The 17,988-nt window shown below is 49.6% G+C and overlaps 1 protein-coding gene across 1 annotated transcript in view; it reads right to left on the bottom strand.

Annotated features, from left to right (window-relative positions):
* The window catches only part of XXYLT1 (xyloside xylosyltransferase 1), a 110,802-nt gene extending 100,279 nt beyond the window's left edge, over positions 1-10,523 (bottom strand). The window contains exon 1 of the mRNA XM_049775985.1: positions 9,987-10,523. Within this exon, the coding sequence (XP_049631942.1) occupies positions 9,987-10,514 (528 nt within the window). The 5' untranslated portion in view covers positions 10,515-10,523. The remainder of the gene's footprint in view (positions 1-9,986) is intronic.
* Between the last annotated feature and the right edge of the window lie 7,465 nt (positions 10,524-17,988).

Here is a 17,988-nt window from a genome sequence, read left to right as displayed (position 1 = left end):
TGCACACATATCTGAAAATATGCAAAGCACATACATGTGCACATGAACCAACAGCAGGGCCAGGCACAGCCACGCTAGAGGCAGCAGAGCATATGAGCAGTCACTTGTTCTAATTCCCCTACCTGAGCCCTGTCTCTCCCCAAGGCTGCATCGGAGACTCTCGCATCCCGTTAGCATGAATAGATGGATGAGGACAAGCTGTACTCAGCACTGTTCCAGTGCTGCGGGGCGAAACCAGCTCCCGTGAATAGTTCATAGCACAAATCTACTTAGATAAATGAGCATGTTCCACGAAATAGATTTTATGCCACAAAAAGCCAAGCACAGACACTGCCCATGTGAAACCTGACACCCCAGCCTCTGGATGTCAGCTCTCCTGCCCAGGTCTGCCCACCTGATTCCCCAACACAGCATCCCATCACCCCGGTGCCCACCTGAAGCCCAGAGCTCAGATCTAGGTCTGGCATGGGGCAGTGAGGCAAGAATGAAGAAAAGATGAAAATGAAGAAGAAGGGCCCAGAAAATGCCAGTCCTTGTTCCCGTCCCCTCGTAATCAAACCCTCACCCTTCAGGAACTACTGGCAGAGCTTATTTAATACTGCTAGAAAGTGGAGCATATGGCTGACGCCCATATCAAATATCCCCGCCAACTAGGCAATCCAAAGCAATGTTTCCAGTGCCGGAGCGATGGTGCAAGCGGTAAGTCACTTGCCCTGCACGTGCTAACCTAAAACGAACTAGAGTTTGATTCCCCCGAGTCCCAGATGGTCCCCCAAGCCAGGAGCGATTTCTGAACGAAAAGCCAGGAGTAAAGTAACTCCTGAGCATCACTAGGTGCGGCCCAAAAAGAAAAAGAAAAAAAAAAACAGCAATGTTTCCAATTGGCCCTACATTATGGGACATAAACTGTCAAACCATGGGCAGGTGTACTGGGTAGAACACATGCCATACATGAGAAGACTCACCTGAGAGGTTCAACTATCATATGTACCTCTAAGCTCCCGTAGAGGGATTCTGCTGGTCCCTCCATCCATCCAGCACCTCTAGGTTTAAACACTTATGTGGGTCAAGACCACACCACAAGGTCAAAAACTGCTGAGAATCAGAACCAGAAAGATAGTACAGCAGGTAAGGGACTTGACTAGTTTACAGCAGACCCTGGTTTTATCCATGGCACTCCATATGGCCCTACAAGCCTGCCAGGAATGACCCCTGAGCGTAGCTGGGTGTGGCCAAAAAGCAAACAAAGAGAAAGGGACTGAGGTTGCTCTGGCTCAGGTGGTGAGACACACAGCTCCCCAGAGGTGGTGTAGGAAGGAAGTTTTGGCTGTGGGTGGGGATGAGAAGAGAAACTGTTTTATTTGAGCACCTGCTGCATTCCTTTTGTTTTTGGCTACACCCAGTGGTGCTCTGGGTTTACATCTGCACTCAGTAATTACTCCTGGCTGTGCGGGAGTCATCTGGAGTGCAGGGGATTGAACCTGAGACAGCCACATCCAAAGCAAACACCCTACCCACTGTAATGTCTCTCCAGCCCCAGCCTGTGTGCTGCATGAAAGCCCCTTGAGGCCCATTTTGCAGAAAATTTCAGTACTTTGACAGGGTTGTAATTTATTAAGTGGTGGAGTTGGCCCCTGAATCAAGCCCCTCATGCCAGGACCCCACATCTCTTCCCCAGCATGATTCCAGACCCAAGAGGGTCACTAGGCTGGAGTGACCATGCCCCAAGAGCTATCCCTCACAGAGGACACGGGTTCCTTGACATGTGCAAGCTTTCCCCCATCCCACTCTCCCAGTTCTCTGGGCAGCCACTCCTGGCAGCTGAGAAGCTCTTGTCCTCCCCAAAAGGACACAAGGAGGAAACTAGAAGAGCTGTGTCCGATCTCCACCTACCTCCCCCAAAAGGCTCCTATCCTGTGCAGGTATAGCACAAGACTCTACGTGCAAACCATAGTCCTTAGGTCACTGAAACAATCGTAGGTAGCAGTGAGACCAAACACGATTCTGGGCTTGAAGAGGCTCGATTCAATGGGGAACAGTCCTTAAGAAAGGGGCAAAGTGGCCTCCAGGTTGGAGGACACTGGGGAGAGTAGAAGGGGTGAGGAGTCTGTACAGGAAATGACCTATATCCAGAGAAGACCAGTTTATGCCCGTTTATGCAGAGCCTGTCCCAAACCATGAAGTCCTTCAGCAGAAATAAAGACACCAGTGTCACAGTGACTTGCTCTGCTGGCTTTAGGGAGAGCCACTGAGTCTGTCAGACTCGGGCTCCTTCCATACGTTCCTTGTCTGTGTCATGCAAGTCATGGATTCCAGCATGAGCTGGAGGGGAAAACACATGCATTTCTAGAAAAGAAATCACATTTTTGCTTATCGTGATTTGCATGATGAATCTGAAAGCATACTCTTCCGAGACAGAAAGAAGTCTGTTCACAGACTAGTACGCATCTAATCCCATAATCATGATGACATGTTTCTCACCCCAGGGCCTTTGCAGTGGCAGCTCCGTGGGTTCTCCATCCCCTCCCACTGGAAACGTCCTATCCCAGATCCTTCTAGGCTCTCTGGCTATCCAAAATGACATTCCCCTCTAATGGTCTTCCCCGACAGATTTCATTCTTTCAAGGAGACATTGGGGTAGCACAGCTATCAGGCCCCAACCATGCCCTGTCCAAGGAGGAGGGAGGAGCTCAGAGAAAGCAAGCAGCAAGCAGAAGCAGGGGAGAAGAGGGGTGAGTATACTGGTCAGGAGGTGGAGGAGATGGCAGTGGTAGATTCCAGGTCCCAAGCCTCAGCCCAGTACCAGGCCAACCTCTGGTACACTCAGTCCCACAGCAGGAGGATCACTTAGCAGTAATTACCCCAATAAAGAAAACAAATGGTTGGAATTTAAAACACATTAAGTGAACAGCAGGCTGGGTGCCAGCAGCAGGCCTGGCTCCATCTCAGCACAGGCACCTGTAACAGGCAGGGCTATGGATTTGCCCCAAGGGATAGGAAGTGGAGGGAGCCGGAGCCCCCAGTCTGGGAGGTGCTCACGGCCTACCCACCTCGCCCCTGGGACAGGGTCTTCCACACACACACACACACACACACACACACACACACACACACACACACACACACACACACACACACACACACACACACACGCCCAAACACCCCTAGGACTTGCGGCCAGTCACTTGCGGATGCCGGTCACTTGCCCAACTTCCCGCCGAGCCAAGCACAGCAGAGCCAAATGGGGCAGTGACAGGCTACGTGGAGCTCAGCTCGGGGCCTGGTCCCCCTTCTGTTGCAGAAAGTCGTCCTCCCACTGAGCCTGGGCTTTCAGCCAAGTGCCACGGGGCCCCAGGAAGTGGGAAACAGGATAAGATGGACCCCGGGAGCCAGCAGTGGTCACCGGGCAGAGAAGGGAATTGGGGGGCTCGAGTGCAGGCCCGCTTCACCCCAGGCCTTCCCTGCAGTCAGTGTGAAAAGGGAGAGGGCGTCCTCCGGCCAGGACCAGCCACTGCGGCTGCTTTTCTTCATCTTCATCAGGGCTCATCGAAGCAGGTCCACAGGGGGCGCAGGAAGGAGCTGCCGCCCACCACCGCAGCTCGCACCTCCGGCTTTGGATTTCCAGCATCTCCCTCCTCTGCGCCCCGAGCTTGGCAAACGCGGTACGGCGATGCCCCCTACTGTCCTTGTGAGGCGCTGCACGCGAGCCTGAGAAGACGGCAGGGGCAGGAGTCCCTCTCCCCCTTCTCTTCCTCCTCCTCCTCTTCACCAGGCAGATCATCGGCCCAGAGTGATAGTACAGGGGGTTGGGCTCTTGCCTTGCACAGCCACCCCAAATTTGATTCTCCACACCCCATATGGTCCCCAAGGGAACCACCAGGAGTGATCTCAGCGCCGAGTCAACTCTGAGCACCACCAGCTATTGTCCTCAAAGCAAATATACATACATTATCTTGCTTCTAAATGGGAACAGAGATCCATCAGGTCTCCCGCAATCTGGTGCCTGCCACCTCTACCATGGCCCAGGCTTTTCTTTGTGTCACTCAGCATAGCTGTGAACCACTCCAGAGCTCAACCCCGGAGACAGCACCACTACCCCCTCAGTCCCCACAGATCGACTATCAGTGTTCCCTAAGAAACAGTGGCCCAGTACTAACAACCACAGTTGTCCCATGGCCCTGTGGAGGGGATCGAAGGCCATTCAAGAGGCTTGGGGATCCAAAACCAGCCGCCTTCTGATGGCCTCTCCTTCCAGCGCAGTCTACTCCAGACCCTCACACCAGTCACAAGCATGGGGCAGGGCTAGCCTCTCTCAGCCCCTGGATGGAGAATAGCTGGAAAGGCCCGTGGGGTCAGCACTACCATGGAACTGTTTGCTCCGGTCACCAGCACCAGCAATCCCTCTGCCTGGAAGACCTCAGGGATTTTTCAGGGAGAAAGGCACCATTATGTGGACATGCTCTGAGGGCTGCATCTTCACTGGACAGGGACAGGTCTCCCAGGTATTCCCCACCACCACCACCGGATTTCAGACACAAAACCATCAGCAAGCCAACTAATAATAGTGGAAAATATGGCAGAGGGGAGAGGAGCACCTCATTTCCCTCTGTGATGTATTATGAAGGATGACTTGGCCTCTTGTCTTGCCTCCCCCTACCAAAAAAAAAAAATCCACCTGCTGGATGAGTTGTGGGGAGCCTTCCGGATCCCCTCCAGTATGTACCCCACTACAATTGGCTCTTTTAATGTCTAGCTTTTCTTTCCTCATCGACCCCTTTCCTTTGCTGCCATCACTACTGCCAGTAGTGACTGCCAGCAGTGCAACTACTGCTGTTACACTGGCCCAAGATTGCACACACTTGGTTGAGTTGCTCACTGGGGTTCATGCCTAGTTGTGGGGTTCATATATTTGACGGTGGCAACAAGGACCTCACACAGTATAACCCTGGGGCTCTCTTCAGCCCTCAACCTCACCTGGATGTCCTACCAGTGGGCTCCCCTGTGCCCCTACTGGCAAGGGAGGCTTCCCTGTCTCTTTCTATTCAGGCCAGAAACAGGAAGAGCCTCTAGCCCAAGGTGATGAGCAAAGAGCAGGGTAACTATGCTCCCACCTCGTCACATGAAACGTGCTAGTGGAGAGGAACACGGGAGCTGTCTCCCATAGATGCCCCTCCCTATGGCCTCCTTACTCCCCTCCAGAAAGGGAGGTAACCTGTGGCTCCCTCGTGCCCAACCATTCTATCAGCCCCGTTTTCTGAACTCCCAACATCCGTACCGTTTCTCAGTCCTCTGTCAATCCACCTGACTGGCCTTGCATGTTCCCAGGGGCTTAAAGATTCCTTCCCCCCAACCCCAGTCAGCTCCCAAGGCAGGGCTGTGACTGGTTCCAATGCTCATGTGACTGCATTCACACCATCAGTTGCATGAATGAAGAAATGAACCAGGGCTACCAAGGAAAGGTGTAGTGTGTCGAGCAAAATGGGAGAGTGTAGTTTTAGAAGAGGGGTTCAGGGGCTTTCGGTGGGAGGTGGGAGCAGGCTGGGTACCTAGGGTTACATCTCCGACCCTGAGCCTACAGGCCTGAACACCCCGAAAGTGAAGTGAGGGAAGAGAAGGTGAGAGGCCCTTAATACTGAATCATGCCAGGTGCCCCTGGGGTCAGCCTAGATCAGTGCTTCTCAAATAGTGGGACTCAAGGGGGCGCGAGGCTCCGTAAAGGGGGGCACATATGACCTCGGCAAACACTGTCATAACAAGCTAAGCCCCGTGTTTATGTCTCTGTATGTCTCTGGAGCCGAGAGTTGCTGTGTTCTGCTTCAACCCCGGTTTCGAAAAGCTATGCATTGCAAAACATGCTCATTGTAGCCATTAATCCAGACATCACCTCTGATTAAAAAATCATCTCAAATTATTTTATATATTTTTGTTTTGCAGGTTAAAATTCTTTCTTAATAGATACTATTTACAGTTGCGCAGGGGGTGCGAAAAAATGTTTTCTTCTTCCTACGAGGGCATGACAGAAAATAATTGAGAAGCATTGGGTTAGATGCAGGTGACAGGGGTTAGCGCCAAGCTCCCTCCACAACAGATACAGCAGCTGCATGCTCAAGGGGCTTGGAGATAGAACTTCACTGACTCCTGCAAGATGAATCTTAATTCCCCCGCCCCCATGGGGTGTTCGAGACACTGAGACTAATGCAGGTGAGATTACCTTGTCACCAAAATCCATCCTGAATACTGAGTGCTCCCTCTTAAGACCACTCAAGATCCTACCCACTTGCTTTTGCAGAATGACAGCAAGTCAGGGCAATGCAGGGCAATGCTGAGCAACCTCTGTCCCTGCAAGGGGCTGCAGAGGACCCCAGCTGTGGAGTTAGCCCTCACCTACAAATGCATGTACACACATGCATGCATACACTGGTACACAGAGATGCTCAAGTACACAGCTCAGCATTTCCGGGGCTGGCTCCACAGCACAGGTGACCTTTTGAAGTTCAGAGGTGGCAGGCTGCTCTCAAATCTGCTCTCCTTCCTCCCTTTTCTTGTTAATGGTGATGGAGTGAGGCGGGATCTATGGCACCCAGATGGAAGTCAGGGCCTGGCACATGCTAGACATGTTCTCTACCATGGGCATCAAAACCCACCCCCAGCAATGACCTTCCTTTTAGCTGGGCTCCTTCATCTTGCTGAAGTGGTGCAGATGTGAGGGCCGGAGCTCCAGCAGTCATTCTACCCCAGAAAGATAAGAGAGGGGTTCACAAAAGCTTGTGAGGCAGAGCTGGAAACAGCTTGGGACCATATGCCTTCACCAGGCTGCTGTTCGAGGCCAGGATTCCCAACTCTGTGCTTCATCTGGTGGAAAACAAAAGTAGACTTAACCATATTTATGGGGTCTCCAAGGCAGAAGCCAGCAAAGACAGCACAGCATGTGGAAGAGACAAGTCTTTCCCTAAGTTCTCAAAGTGCTGTAGACCTGATGAGCAACAGCTGGTTCTGGAGAAGAGCAATCAAAGCTATTTGAGGCCAGTGAGATGGGTCAAACTTCTTCTGCCTGAGGGTGGGAGGCTACACCAAGAAGTTGAATATTTGGTGCTGGAGTGGTGGCGCAAGCAGTAGAATGTTTGCCTTGCATGTGCTACCTACAATCCCCTAGTGTCCCATATGGTCCCTCAAGTCAGGAGCAATCATTTCTGAGCACATAGCCAGGAGTAACCCCCGAGTGTCACCGGGTGTGGCCCAAAAACCAAAAAAAAAAAAAAAAAAAGTTGAAGTTAGATGCAACAGGCAGGCCTTGAATGTTGGAACAAGCTAAAAGAGCAACTGCAGCTCTGGAATGGGGAAAAGTGATGAAAGCAGCATTTCTGCAAGGCCCATAGTGGCAGCCTGTTTTGGGCCAGCAGCACTGGGAAAGCCATCAAGAAAAGGTGCTGCTCCATCACATCTCCCAACGTGCCAAACCTGAGGGTTCCCCACATGGTTGGCTCAGGGGAAGGGAGAGTAGGAGGCTAAGGAAAGGGTCTGTTTGGTAGTGGGATAGTGGGACAGCACTGAACTATTGTGTCAAGTACACACACTTGTAATGCTCCTGAAACACCTCAATACCTGGCACCAACAAGAAGTAAATGAAGGGGCGAGAGAGATAGCACAATGGTAAAGCATTTGCCTTGCAAGCACCCGACCCGGGACCAAAGGTGGTTCGAATTCCGATGTCCCATATGGTCTTCCATTAAGAAAAAGTCAGGTTTGTGTCCTTGAGGGGTTTATACCCTACAGAGACTACGAGTTATCTGGAGAGCCACAGAGTCCAGCTGTGACAGATGTGGCTAGGAACAGGCTTGGTGCTGTCTGTGCTCCCAAGAGGTCTTAGAAAATGTTTGTCCAGGGAAGAGCCTTCCTGCCAATACCAGAGAGCAGAAGGCCAATCAAGACTGGGAGAGACAGGGCTAGAGTATGGGAGGCTACATTAATAACACACAGGGATGGGGCCGGGCGGTGGCGCTAAAGGTAAGGTGCCTGCCTTACCTGCGCTAGTCTTGGACGGACCGAGGTTCGATCCCCCGGTGTCCCATATGGTCCCCCAAGCCAGGAGCAACTTCTGAGCACATAGCCAGGAGTAACCCCTGAGCGTTACCGGGTGTGGCCCAAAAAACCAAAAAAAAAAAAAAAAAAATAACACACAGGGTGCATGGTTTATGTGGGAGGACCCAGTTCAGACCTTGGCACCACCTCAGGATGCTTCTGCAGACTCCTCAGCACCACTGAAGTAGCCCTGCAGGTCCCCCAGTGCTGAGGTCCTGGGAAGCATCTCACTTCCAGTACCCAGCACTAATCTGTCCAAGACTGGTTGGCCAAGAATTACAGGTAGTGGCCCCTGGCAGGGCTGATGGCACCGCCCCCAAAAGGATGGGGGGGGGGGGAATGAAGAGGGATAAGGCTTACTCCAGACCAAGGGAAAAGCATATATTAAGTGAAGCAGGAAGCAGAATTCTTTTCGGGAATATTTTCAGCCTGAAAAGGAATTAAATCGAAGACAAAATAAGTCAAACCTTTTAGAACCGAGTAAAGGGAGAAGAGCTGTCTGATCAGAACCAGAAAACAGCTCCCACAAAGGTGAACTTGACAAGTGAACTTGAAAAGTTAGCAAGTCCACATATGGTCTTAACCCATCTGCCTCCAAAGCCCCCTTTCCCTTCCCCCCAACCCCAACACTCAGGCCATCGCAGGAAATACTGCCATGCCCACCAGGAGTGTACCACCGCCAGTGTGTCCAGTGTGGTGTGCTGTCCTCACTCTCACACTGGTCCTGCAAGTTCTGGGGTCCCTCTTCCCTCCTTGGCTGGCTGCTTGCAGAAGGATGAGAACTAGCACATTAGCATACAGATATGCACAGAGCTGGGGGTCCATCCAGACTGGGGGCTCACGGAGAGGGTGGAATCTGCAGAGGGAGGAAACCAAGATGTAGTAGAGTTGAAGTTGATGACCAGGAAATGAGAGAAGCTGAGACCCAGATAACAGGAAAGTGCTAGAAGCCACAATGCTGAAAGAGAGGGCAGAAGAGATGGGGACACAGCCACGACCTCCATGGGGAAAAGTGGAGCCAGTATGAGACTACAGCTTTTCAGGGAGAGGCTGACCTACCAACAGTCAGAGCCCAGCTCTGCACACACAGCCTGCCATCCTGGCAAACTCTTTCCCCAGTTCTATTCCCCAGCCGGGGTAGGAGAGGTTTAATGCAACACCCAGCGCAGGGAAGATCTGAGGGAGGTGGGAAAAGAGCTGAGCCTCCAGCATAGCAAATTCCAAGGGGCTAGAACTTGATTCTGCAGTCGGAACTGATTTGAACCCTGGGGATAGGGGCGTGGGGGTCTAGTCTGCAGCACCAATAAGTCACACCCTGAGTGGCCGCACCTTCCAACGGTCCAGCGTGGTTCTGTCTGATGTCTGAGGTCCTCGGGGTCTCCTCTCCAAACTCTCAGCCCTCTGAGCCTGTGGTGCAACTATCGCATCCAGATGTAGCATTGCAACGCACACTCATCAGGTAAGGGCCCGAGTCTTTGAAGAGCAGAGAGCCAGGAGAAGAGAGGAAAAGAAACGATGGGGAAAGAAAGGCAAATGGGGTGCAGTGTGGGGGCTCTTTCCTTCCCTTCCCCGGAGCTTGTCGAATGCCGTGAGAGTCAGAAAAGGGTGCGAGAGCACGGGGGTGAGATGCTTCGCGCTGCAAAGACCTTGCGAAGTTAAGCATGACTGTCAGTTCAGCCTCGGTCACTCGACGCTCGTCCAGAGCCCGGGAGAGGGCTCGGGCTGGCTCCTGGTGCTTGCAACACCGGGCACCGTGCTGGGCATAAGAGGGTGGCACCAAGAGGGGCCCACTCCGGAGGCACCTGGCAATACTGGGTGGGGCGGGCCGGGGCAAGGCGCCCGGGGTGGCCCCCAGCGGACCCCACAGCGCCACTCCCGGGCTCGAGGACGCTCGCTCGCTCGCTCACCTTGCACTTGAAGCCGGCGGCGGGCGGCAGCAGCTCCCGCAGCAGCGCCTTGGCCACCTCGCGGCTGGCCGGCTCGCTGACGAAGTGCAGGTGCAGCACCTCGTGGGGCTCGAACTTGGCGAGCCGCAGCAGCGAGCGCAGCGCCACCCGGGCCTTGGCGCGCAGCGCGGCGTGCTGCTCCGCCTTGGTGAACATCATGAGCAGGTGGAAGTCCGCCGCGCCCGCGCCGCCGCCCTCCAGGCCCTTGGCCTTGGCGCCCCCGGCCGGCGCCCACGAGCCCCGCGCCAGCTCCGCCGCGGCCGGGGACAGGGAGGCGGAGGCGGAGGCGGAGGGCGCGGCGGGGGCTCCGGCGCGCGCCTCCTTCAGCCTCTTGGTGGCGCTCGAGAAGGTCTCGCGGCCCGAGCCCAGGTAGTAGAAGGCGCACACGGCCAGCGCCGCGGCCAGCAGCAGCGCACAGTGGTGCGAGCGCACCGCGCCCAGGCGCGCCATGGCCCGCACGCAGGCCGGCCCGCGCCGCACCAGGCCCATGGGCGGCGGGCCGGCGGCCCGAGCAGCCTCGAAGCGACCGGAGACCCGGGCCCCGCCAGGTACTCAGCAGGCCCGGCTGCTGGCGGCGGCCATGACGGGGGCGGGACCGCGCCTCCTTCAGCCAATCACGTGGAGCTGGTGCGCCCGAAGGCGGGGCCACGCTATCTCGAGCCAATCCTGAGGAGCTGTTGTGGCCAGAGGCGGGGCCATGTCACCTCGAGCCAATCACAAGAAGCTGGTGTTCCTAAAGGCGGGGCCATGCCTCCCCGAGCCAATCACCAGGAGCTGCTGTTTCTAGAGGCGGGGCTACGCCGCCTCGAGCCAATCCCGCGGAGCTACTGTGCCTAGGGGCGGGGCCACGCCGTCTTGAGCCCAACCCCCGGGGCTTGGGGGCGCCGGGAGGCGGGGGCCACGCTGGCTCGAGACAATCCGAGGAGCGCCGGGAGGCGGGGCCACGCCGCCTCGAGCCAATCACGAGAAGCTAGTGTTCCTAGAGGCGGGGCCATGCAGCCCCGAGCCAATCACCAGGAGCTGGTGTTTCTAGAGGCGGGGCTACGCCGCCTCGAGCCAATCCCGAGGAGCTGCTGAGCTAAAAGGCGGGGCCACGCCGCCTCGAGCCAATCCAGAGGAGCTGTTGTGCCCAGAGGCGGGATTACGCCGTCTCGAGCCAATCCTGCGGAGCTGGGGCGCCGGGGGCGGGGCCGAGGTTCCCAAACGGCGCGGGGGTCCTAGTGCCGCCGGATTCGAGTCGGGACGTTGCGCCGAGCGGTTACGGGTTGCGGCGCGATGAATGGAAGGAGGCTCCAGGGCTTCGGGCGAGTGCCTGGTCCCGCTTGCTGGAAACTAGAAGCTCCAGGTAGGGCCTGGAGTTAGTTAACAAGGGAACGGGGGATGTTTTCATTCAGCCAGTCGTGGCTTACACCGTTTTAGGGACTCGTTGTGACCATCCCACCCAACTCCCCGTCTGCGGGGCGGGAGCGGTAGTAGAGGAGGGTAGGTCGTCCAACCTGGGTTGGATCCCCAGCATCCCTAAGGTACCTGGCTCCCCGCGTCCTGAGCACAGCCAGGAGCGGTGCAAAACAAGACAACACAGAAATTGCCAGTCTGCTTCCACCGCATACTTCTTGGGTTTCTTAATCCTGTCCCTGAAAAGCTTCATTCACCCTTGAGGGACTTGGGGCAGGGAATTTAATACAAAAGCGCCTCTGCAGGTGGAGATGAAGTTGGAATGACATCCAAAATAGGAACGGGAGACCCACCCACGTCTTTCAGCATCTCTGAGGCAGTCCAGAGATACAAGGGGACCAGCAAGAATATCCCACTGAGCCAAATTTCAGAGTTTAGTGAGTTCTGTCACTCCAGAAAAAGGTGGGGTAAGGGTAGGAGAGAAAAGCAGGCCATAGTGGCAGGTTTTCTACACCAAACATCCATTAACTTCTAGCATCCCAGGCCTGGAGATATACCTAGTGTTTAGGAAAAAGAGCATCGCCAGAGTGATCTCTGAGCAAAATCTGGTTGATTTCCAGCACCCCATGTTCTTCTGAGCACTGCTGATTGTGACCCTGGAGGCTCCATCCAGCACCACTCAGCTGGCCCTGGTAGTCCCCAGATACCACAGGACTAACTGGCCTAGGAGTCTGACTTTTCATTCATTCGCTCCTCACAGATCTAAGTTGTATTCACACCTTCTAGTGGAGGGAATTGAAATAAAGAAAATAAGTTCCCCATATCTAGTTAGCTAGTAAGTAATGGAGCCAGAATCCCATCCATCCCACTTCTACCCATCCCACCTCTACCCATCCCACCTCTATCGTTTCAAAAGCCCAACCTTTAGCCAAGATTAGCACTGAATATAGTAACTGTCAAGTTGTCAGATGTGTATGTTGTGCCATGACCTTCAGCAGATAGATGGCACTGTGGAAAAGAATGCAAGCTCTAGAGCGTATTGTTTAGGATGTAGATCCAACTCCATTTCAGAGGGTCTCTATTATATGCAAAATGGAGCTGACACTGAAACCTAATCCTCAGTTATGAGAGGATAAAGTGTTGACTAACAATTAGCGTGTAGCATAGAAACAACAAACTTTTAAGAAATGAGTTTTGGGCCTGAGAGATAGCATGGAGGTAAGGCATTTGCCTTGCATGCAAAAGGACGGCAGTTCGAATCCCGGCATCCCATATGGTCCCCTGAGCCTGCCAGGAGCGACTTCTGGAAAGAGCCAGGAGTAATTCCCTGAGCGCTGCCGGGTGTGACCCAAACCAAAAATAAATTAATAAAATAAAATAATGAGTTTTGTTGGGGCTGTAGAGATAGCACAGCAGTAGGGCATTTGCCTTGCATGCAGCCGATCCAGGACGAATGGTGGTTCGAATCTGGGCATCTCATTTTGTCCTCTGTGCCTGCCAGGGGTGATTTCTGAGCACAGAGCTGGAAGTGACCCCTGAGCACTGCAGGGTGTGAACCAAAAACCAAAATAAATAAATACATAAATATATGAGTTTTGGTGGTGGTGGTGGTGGTGGTGGTGGTAGGTTTTGTTTTTTAAGCTCCCACAAGCAGTGCTAGGGACCAACAGGATTGAAACTGACAGGGCTGAAACCATGTGGTAATATAGATCAAACCAGGCCAAAGCACGCATTCCAACTCTTCAACACTTTAATTTTTTTTAAAGTCAATTCAATACTTAGAAAAATATAAATTAGCAATTATTGTGCTCTGGAAACATTTCTAAATACTAAAACCCCATTATCTTCATTAAGAATTCATTACATTTCTCTGAAAGCAGTGTATTACTGAACTGCTGTTCAATACATAAAGAAAAATTCTGTGGGGTCGTATCTCAGGCCCTCACCAACAACATACGTATCCTAGAATAAACCAACAGATATGTTCCTTTTTAGATCTGCTCCTAGAGTTGGTGGATATGGGTAAAATTATTTATATTTTATATAGAAAGCCAGTAGACAGGGGCGGAGCTATAGCACAGCGGTAGGACATTTGACTTGTGTGCAGCCAACCTGGGACTGACCTGGTTAGATTCCAGACAGCCCTCATGGTCTCCGAGCCTGCCAGGAGCGATTTCTGAGTGCAGAGCCAGGAATCACATGAGTGACACCAGGTGTGGCCCAAAAACTAAAAAGGCCAGTAGACACACACTAGAAAATACTCAGACTAGTCAGAATTTCAAGTTATAGCTTCATTCATTTCACATTTTGACAGGTGACATAAATGCAGCTTTCTGAAGGGTATCGGTGGCTGAGAGTTCCAATGAGTTGATGACAGCTAGTCATGGATGCAGTTGCTCCCAAGTACTTGTTACATGCCAGGAAAAACAGTGCCTCAAAACACAGTAAGAAAATCAATCTACCAGCCCAAGAGATATTCATTTTATCAGGAGAAACTGATAAAATGTAGTGTATGGGGTAAGCAAGTCTTTTTCATTTCTTTTTGTTTCGTTTTTAAGGAGACACACCTAGCAGTGTTCAAGGGTTATTCCTGGCTCTGCACTCAGAAATTACTCCTGGTGGTGTACTGGGGACCACAGAGGATGCCAAGGATGGTACCTGGGTCAGCCATGTGCAAGGCAAGCACCCTACCCTCTCCATACTACCACTCCAGTCCCATGAACTATTGTCTGAACTTAAAATCTATTGATCTGAACCCAGAAAACAAAACAAAAATCTATTGATCTGGGTGTGTTACAACTTGGCTGAAAGAACAGACTTTCAGTCAACTTCAGTTTTAACTAACTAGCGAAATTCTGTTTTCTAAATTAGAGGTTTGACCTTTCTTGTCATTCTGATCATATAAGTTTATGTTTACTGCACAGCATTTTTCAGACAGAAGGAAACGAGCATTTCTCCCTGCACTTGATGAAGGCATAACTTATAACTTTTCTGGAGGACATTTTGGCAATACTAAAATCTTCTGGCCACTAACTTTACTTTTCCTATCAAATAGAGATGAACATTCCCAAGATGGTGGCTCTCAAATGATCATTGAATCAGAAGCATCCAGGGAATTTGATGAAAATAAAAGATACCCAGTTGATCGACAGTGAACCTGCATGTTGATTCTCTCATACAGCTCAGAACACTCAGCCCTTACCCAACCTCTCCTTCTGTTGCACTCTTAGGTTCACTGAGGGGATCAATAATCAGTCTGCTGTTGAAGTGAGAAACCACAGTCCCATCTTCTCCTTTATAAGAAGGCAGTGTCCCAGGAAACTGTCATTTTATAAAAGTACATCTCTACTACTGGAGTCACTGAATAAGCCTCATAAATGTTCCTGCCCAGAGTGAATCAACATAATCCATCCTAAAAAATGACTAAGAATGTACTTGAGCTGGATATGTGACTCAGTGGTAAAGCATATGCCTTACATGTGAGAGGTCCTGAGTTTGAACTCCGGTAACTAAAATAAAAAAGTGTTCAACTATTTAATCATAAGGGAAAAAGTTTTAAATGACCACAATAGTTCCCTGAGCACCACAAAGTGATTCTTGAGGCTCAAGACAAAACAAAACCAAATTTGTTTTTACAAGGAGACACACCCTGAGTTGGGGCTATGCTGATGACTCAACACAGACTGATTTTGATCACCCTGATCATCTTTTATTTACTGATTTTTGGCGTCAGGGCCACATACAACCGGGCTCAGAGCTCACTCCTAGCTCTGTGCTCTTCTAACAGGGCATGGGGGACCATATGTGGTGCCAGAGATTGAACCCAGTCAGCCATGTGGAAGACAAATATCTTGCCCCCTACTTTTTATTGCTCTAGCCCCTTAAACAATACATTTTAAAATCAACATTTTTCTCTGGGGCAAAGACATTGTTTTTGCTATATTAAAAAAAAAAAAGGTATGTTGCTTTCATTTAAAATATGTCCTCTATAGAGTCTTTTCTTCAAGACCTATTCTGAAAATGAAATTATTATAATACAAATTATATAGAAACATTTTGTGTTCTTAGTGAATTTGTGAAGAAAGTAGGGGGGTCACTTCCAGGCCCTTTGTTTGAAACCTCCATTCCTCTTTCAGCTCAGATAAAACAAATACGTTTTTACTCATTTACTAAATGATTGAGAGTGGATGTGCTGTTTAAATGAGAAATTTTTAACTGATCTGTCAATTGTAGCGGAATAAATTTAAGCCAAGTGTGTCCCCAAATAGCTTTTAGCTAATGATTTGGTAACCAAACACCTTCATAAGTCAGAAGGGAGAATTTGAAAGATGAAAAAAAAATTTTTTGGAAGGAAGCAATCAGCAAACAGGATGGGCTTAGATTTGAGTGAACAGGCTCGTAACACGGGTCCTTACCAAGACAGTGGCAGTGTGGGCAGTTCTAGTTTACAAAGGAGTGGAAATCTGAACAAAAAAAGAACTATGTCAGAGGTGAGAATTTTATTGACTTCTTATAATTTTTCGGCATACAAAGTATTTAATCAATTTTGGTATTTACAATTCTTACATAATGTACATTTTAGAATAACTATAAAGATCATGTACTTTGCTCCATTTACAATGACAAACTACAGCAAAACTACATCCATGAATTAGATACAAATCCTCTACATACTAACAGAGTAAATGGAGTGTTGGTTATACATTCTTTGAAATATACCAGTTCATAGAGTGTAAGAAATATTACATGTAATAAGTCTTTATGACTGGAATGATCCAGAAATATCACAAAACACAAGTAAACACATATAAAAAGTTATCTCATCATTTAAAAAAAGTTAACCTTTAGCCTTTGTGTAAAATAAATGGTGCTAACAATCTCCATAATGCAGCAAGCCTTCCCTGTGTAAAGTCAACACCTAAGAGGGGAGAGGGATCTTGTGGGGAAAAAAATAGGAAGATTCTAAAGCATAAGCTAGCATAAAGACCAATGCAGAAAAAAAATGTAATTAAACATCACTTCTCTCACCACCTATTATTTCACACTTTAAGTGTATACACTTGTGTAAACAGCAAAGAAAATCCACAAACCACATTTATGGATGGTAGTATTCAGACAAACTGTAACCACGCTCCTTTTGTAGTTGTCTTTCATTTGGAAGCATTGAGAAATTAAAATTGATAGTATAAATTAAAATTGATAGTTAAAACCTTAACAATGTTTTGATTTCATTAATGTTATTGCAAATATATATAATTTCTTATCATTTCATGTCTTCAAATCCTAATCAATTCCCTCGGGTTAATTTTATAGCAGGTTCTCTGGAATACATGGAGCCTTCCATTATCAAAGTACAGGGAAAGCTAGCAGGCATTATAGATCCTGCTGCTCTGCAATGATTTGTTTAATTCATGATAAAAGTAAAGTGCCTCTGACTAAGTCAGCCTGACAGGGGTTCCCAGGTTTGCTATGCCACCAACCAGCTTCTGTAAAGCAAGAGGAAGAAACTAAGATCAAAGAAGAGACAACTTTGGTGCTCCTAGAGTAAGATCTCAGAAATCTGTCCTGCTGTAAGGGTCACATGCAATAAAGTACAAAGTACAGTGTAAGCAGCAGAACACCAGAAGGGATGCTTTCAGTCTCAGCCTGACTTGTTTCACTCATTTCATTGGTGACTCAGAAAGTGTAAGAACTACTAGTAAGGACTCTTTCCACTACATAATGATGTAGACTGAAGTTATTCAGAACTTATGAAAGTCCAGAATCTATAAAAATATATCACTTGGGCCCGGAGAGCTAGCACAGTGGCGTTTGCCTTGCAAGCAGCTAATCAAGGACCAAGGTGGTTGGTTTGAATCCTGGTGTCCCATATGGTCCCCCGTGCCTGCCAGGTGGCCCAAAAACCAAAAAAAAAAAGTAAAAATAAAAATAAAAATATATCACTTTTCCAGCTCCTATCCATGATCAAAAGTGCTATCAAGCAGAAAAGTTAACTTGACAATAAAAGTGATAAAGGAATATGTTGTCATTCAAAATGGGGCATAGATTTCATCTTAAATACAATGTGGTTTATTGTGATCATTCACATCATATACATGTATAAAATTATTTTAAAAATACTGCTTAACAAACCTCAACTTTAGTTTTCAGACTATGATGGGGTAACATTTTTTCAAAATGCATTCATGAAAAACCAAATTACATATTCCAAATTAAGTAAACATAACTTTTACTAAAATCTACAGTGAATACCACTGTAACATAAATCCCTGCAAATTTCTGAATTATTTATTTATTTGGTTTTTGGGTCACACCTGGCAGTGCTAAGGGGTTGCTCCTGGCTCTACACTCAGAAATCACTCCTGGCAGGCTTGGAAGACCATATGGGATGCCGGGATTCGAACCACCATCCTTCTGCATGCAAGGCAAATGCCCTACCTCCATGCTATCTCTCTGGCCCCAATTTTGAGTCATTTTGTTTGTTTGTTTGTTTGTTTTGTTTTGGGGGGCCACACCCATTTGACACTTAAGGGGTTACTCATGGCTATATGCTCAGAAATCGCCCCTG

Source organism: Suncus etruscus, chromosome 6, assembly GCF_024139225.1.
Source record: "Suncus etruscus isolate mSunEtr1 chromosome 6, mSunEtr1.pri.cur, whole genome shotgun sequence".
In the NCBI taxonomy this organism is placed as follows: domain Eukaryota; kingdom Metazoa; phylum Chordata; class Mammalia; order Eulipotyphla; family Soricidae; genus Suncus; species Suncus etruscus.
Note: the sequence above shows the minus strand (reverse complement) of the source record. Positions and strands in the feature narration are given on the sequence as shown.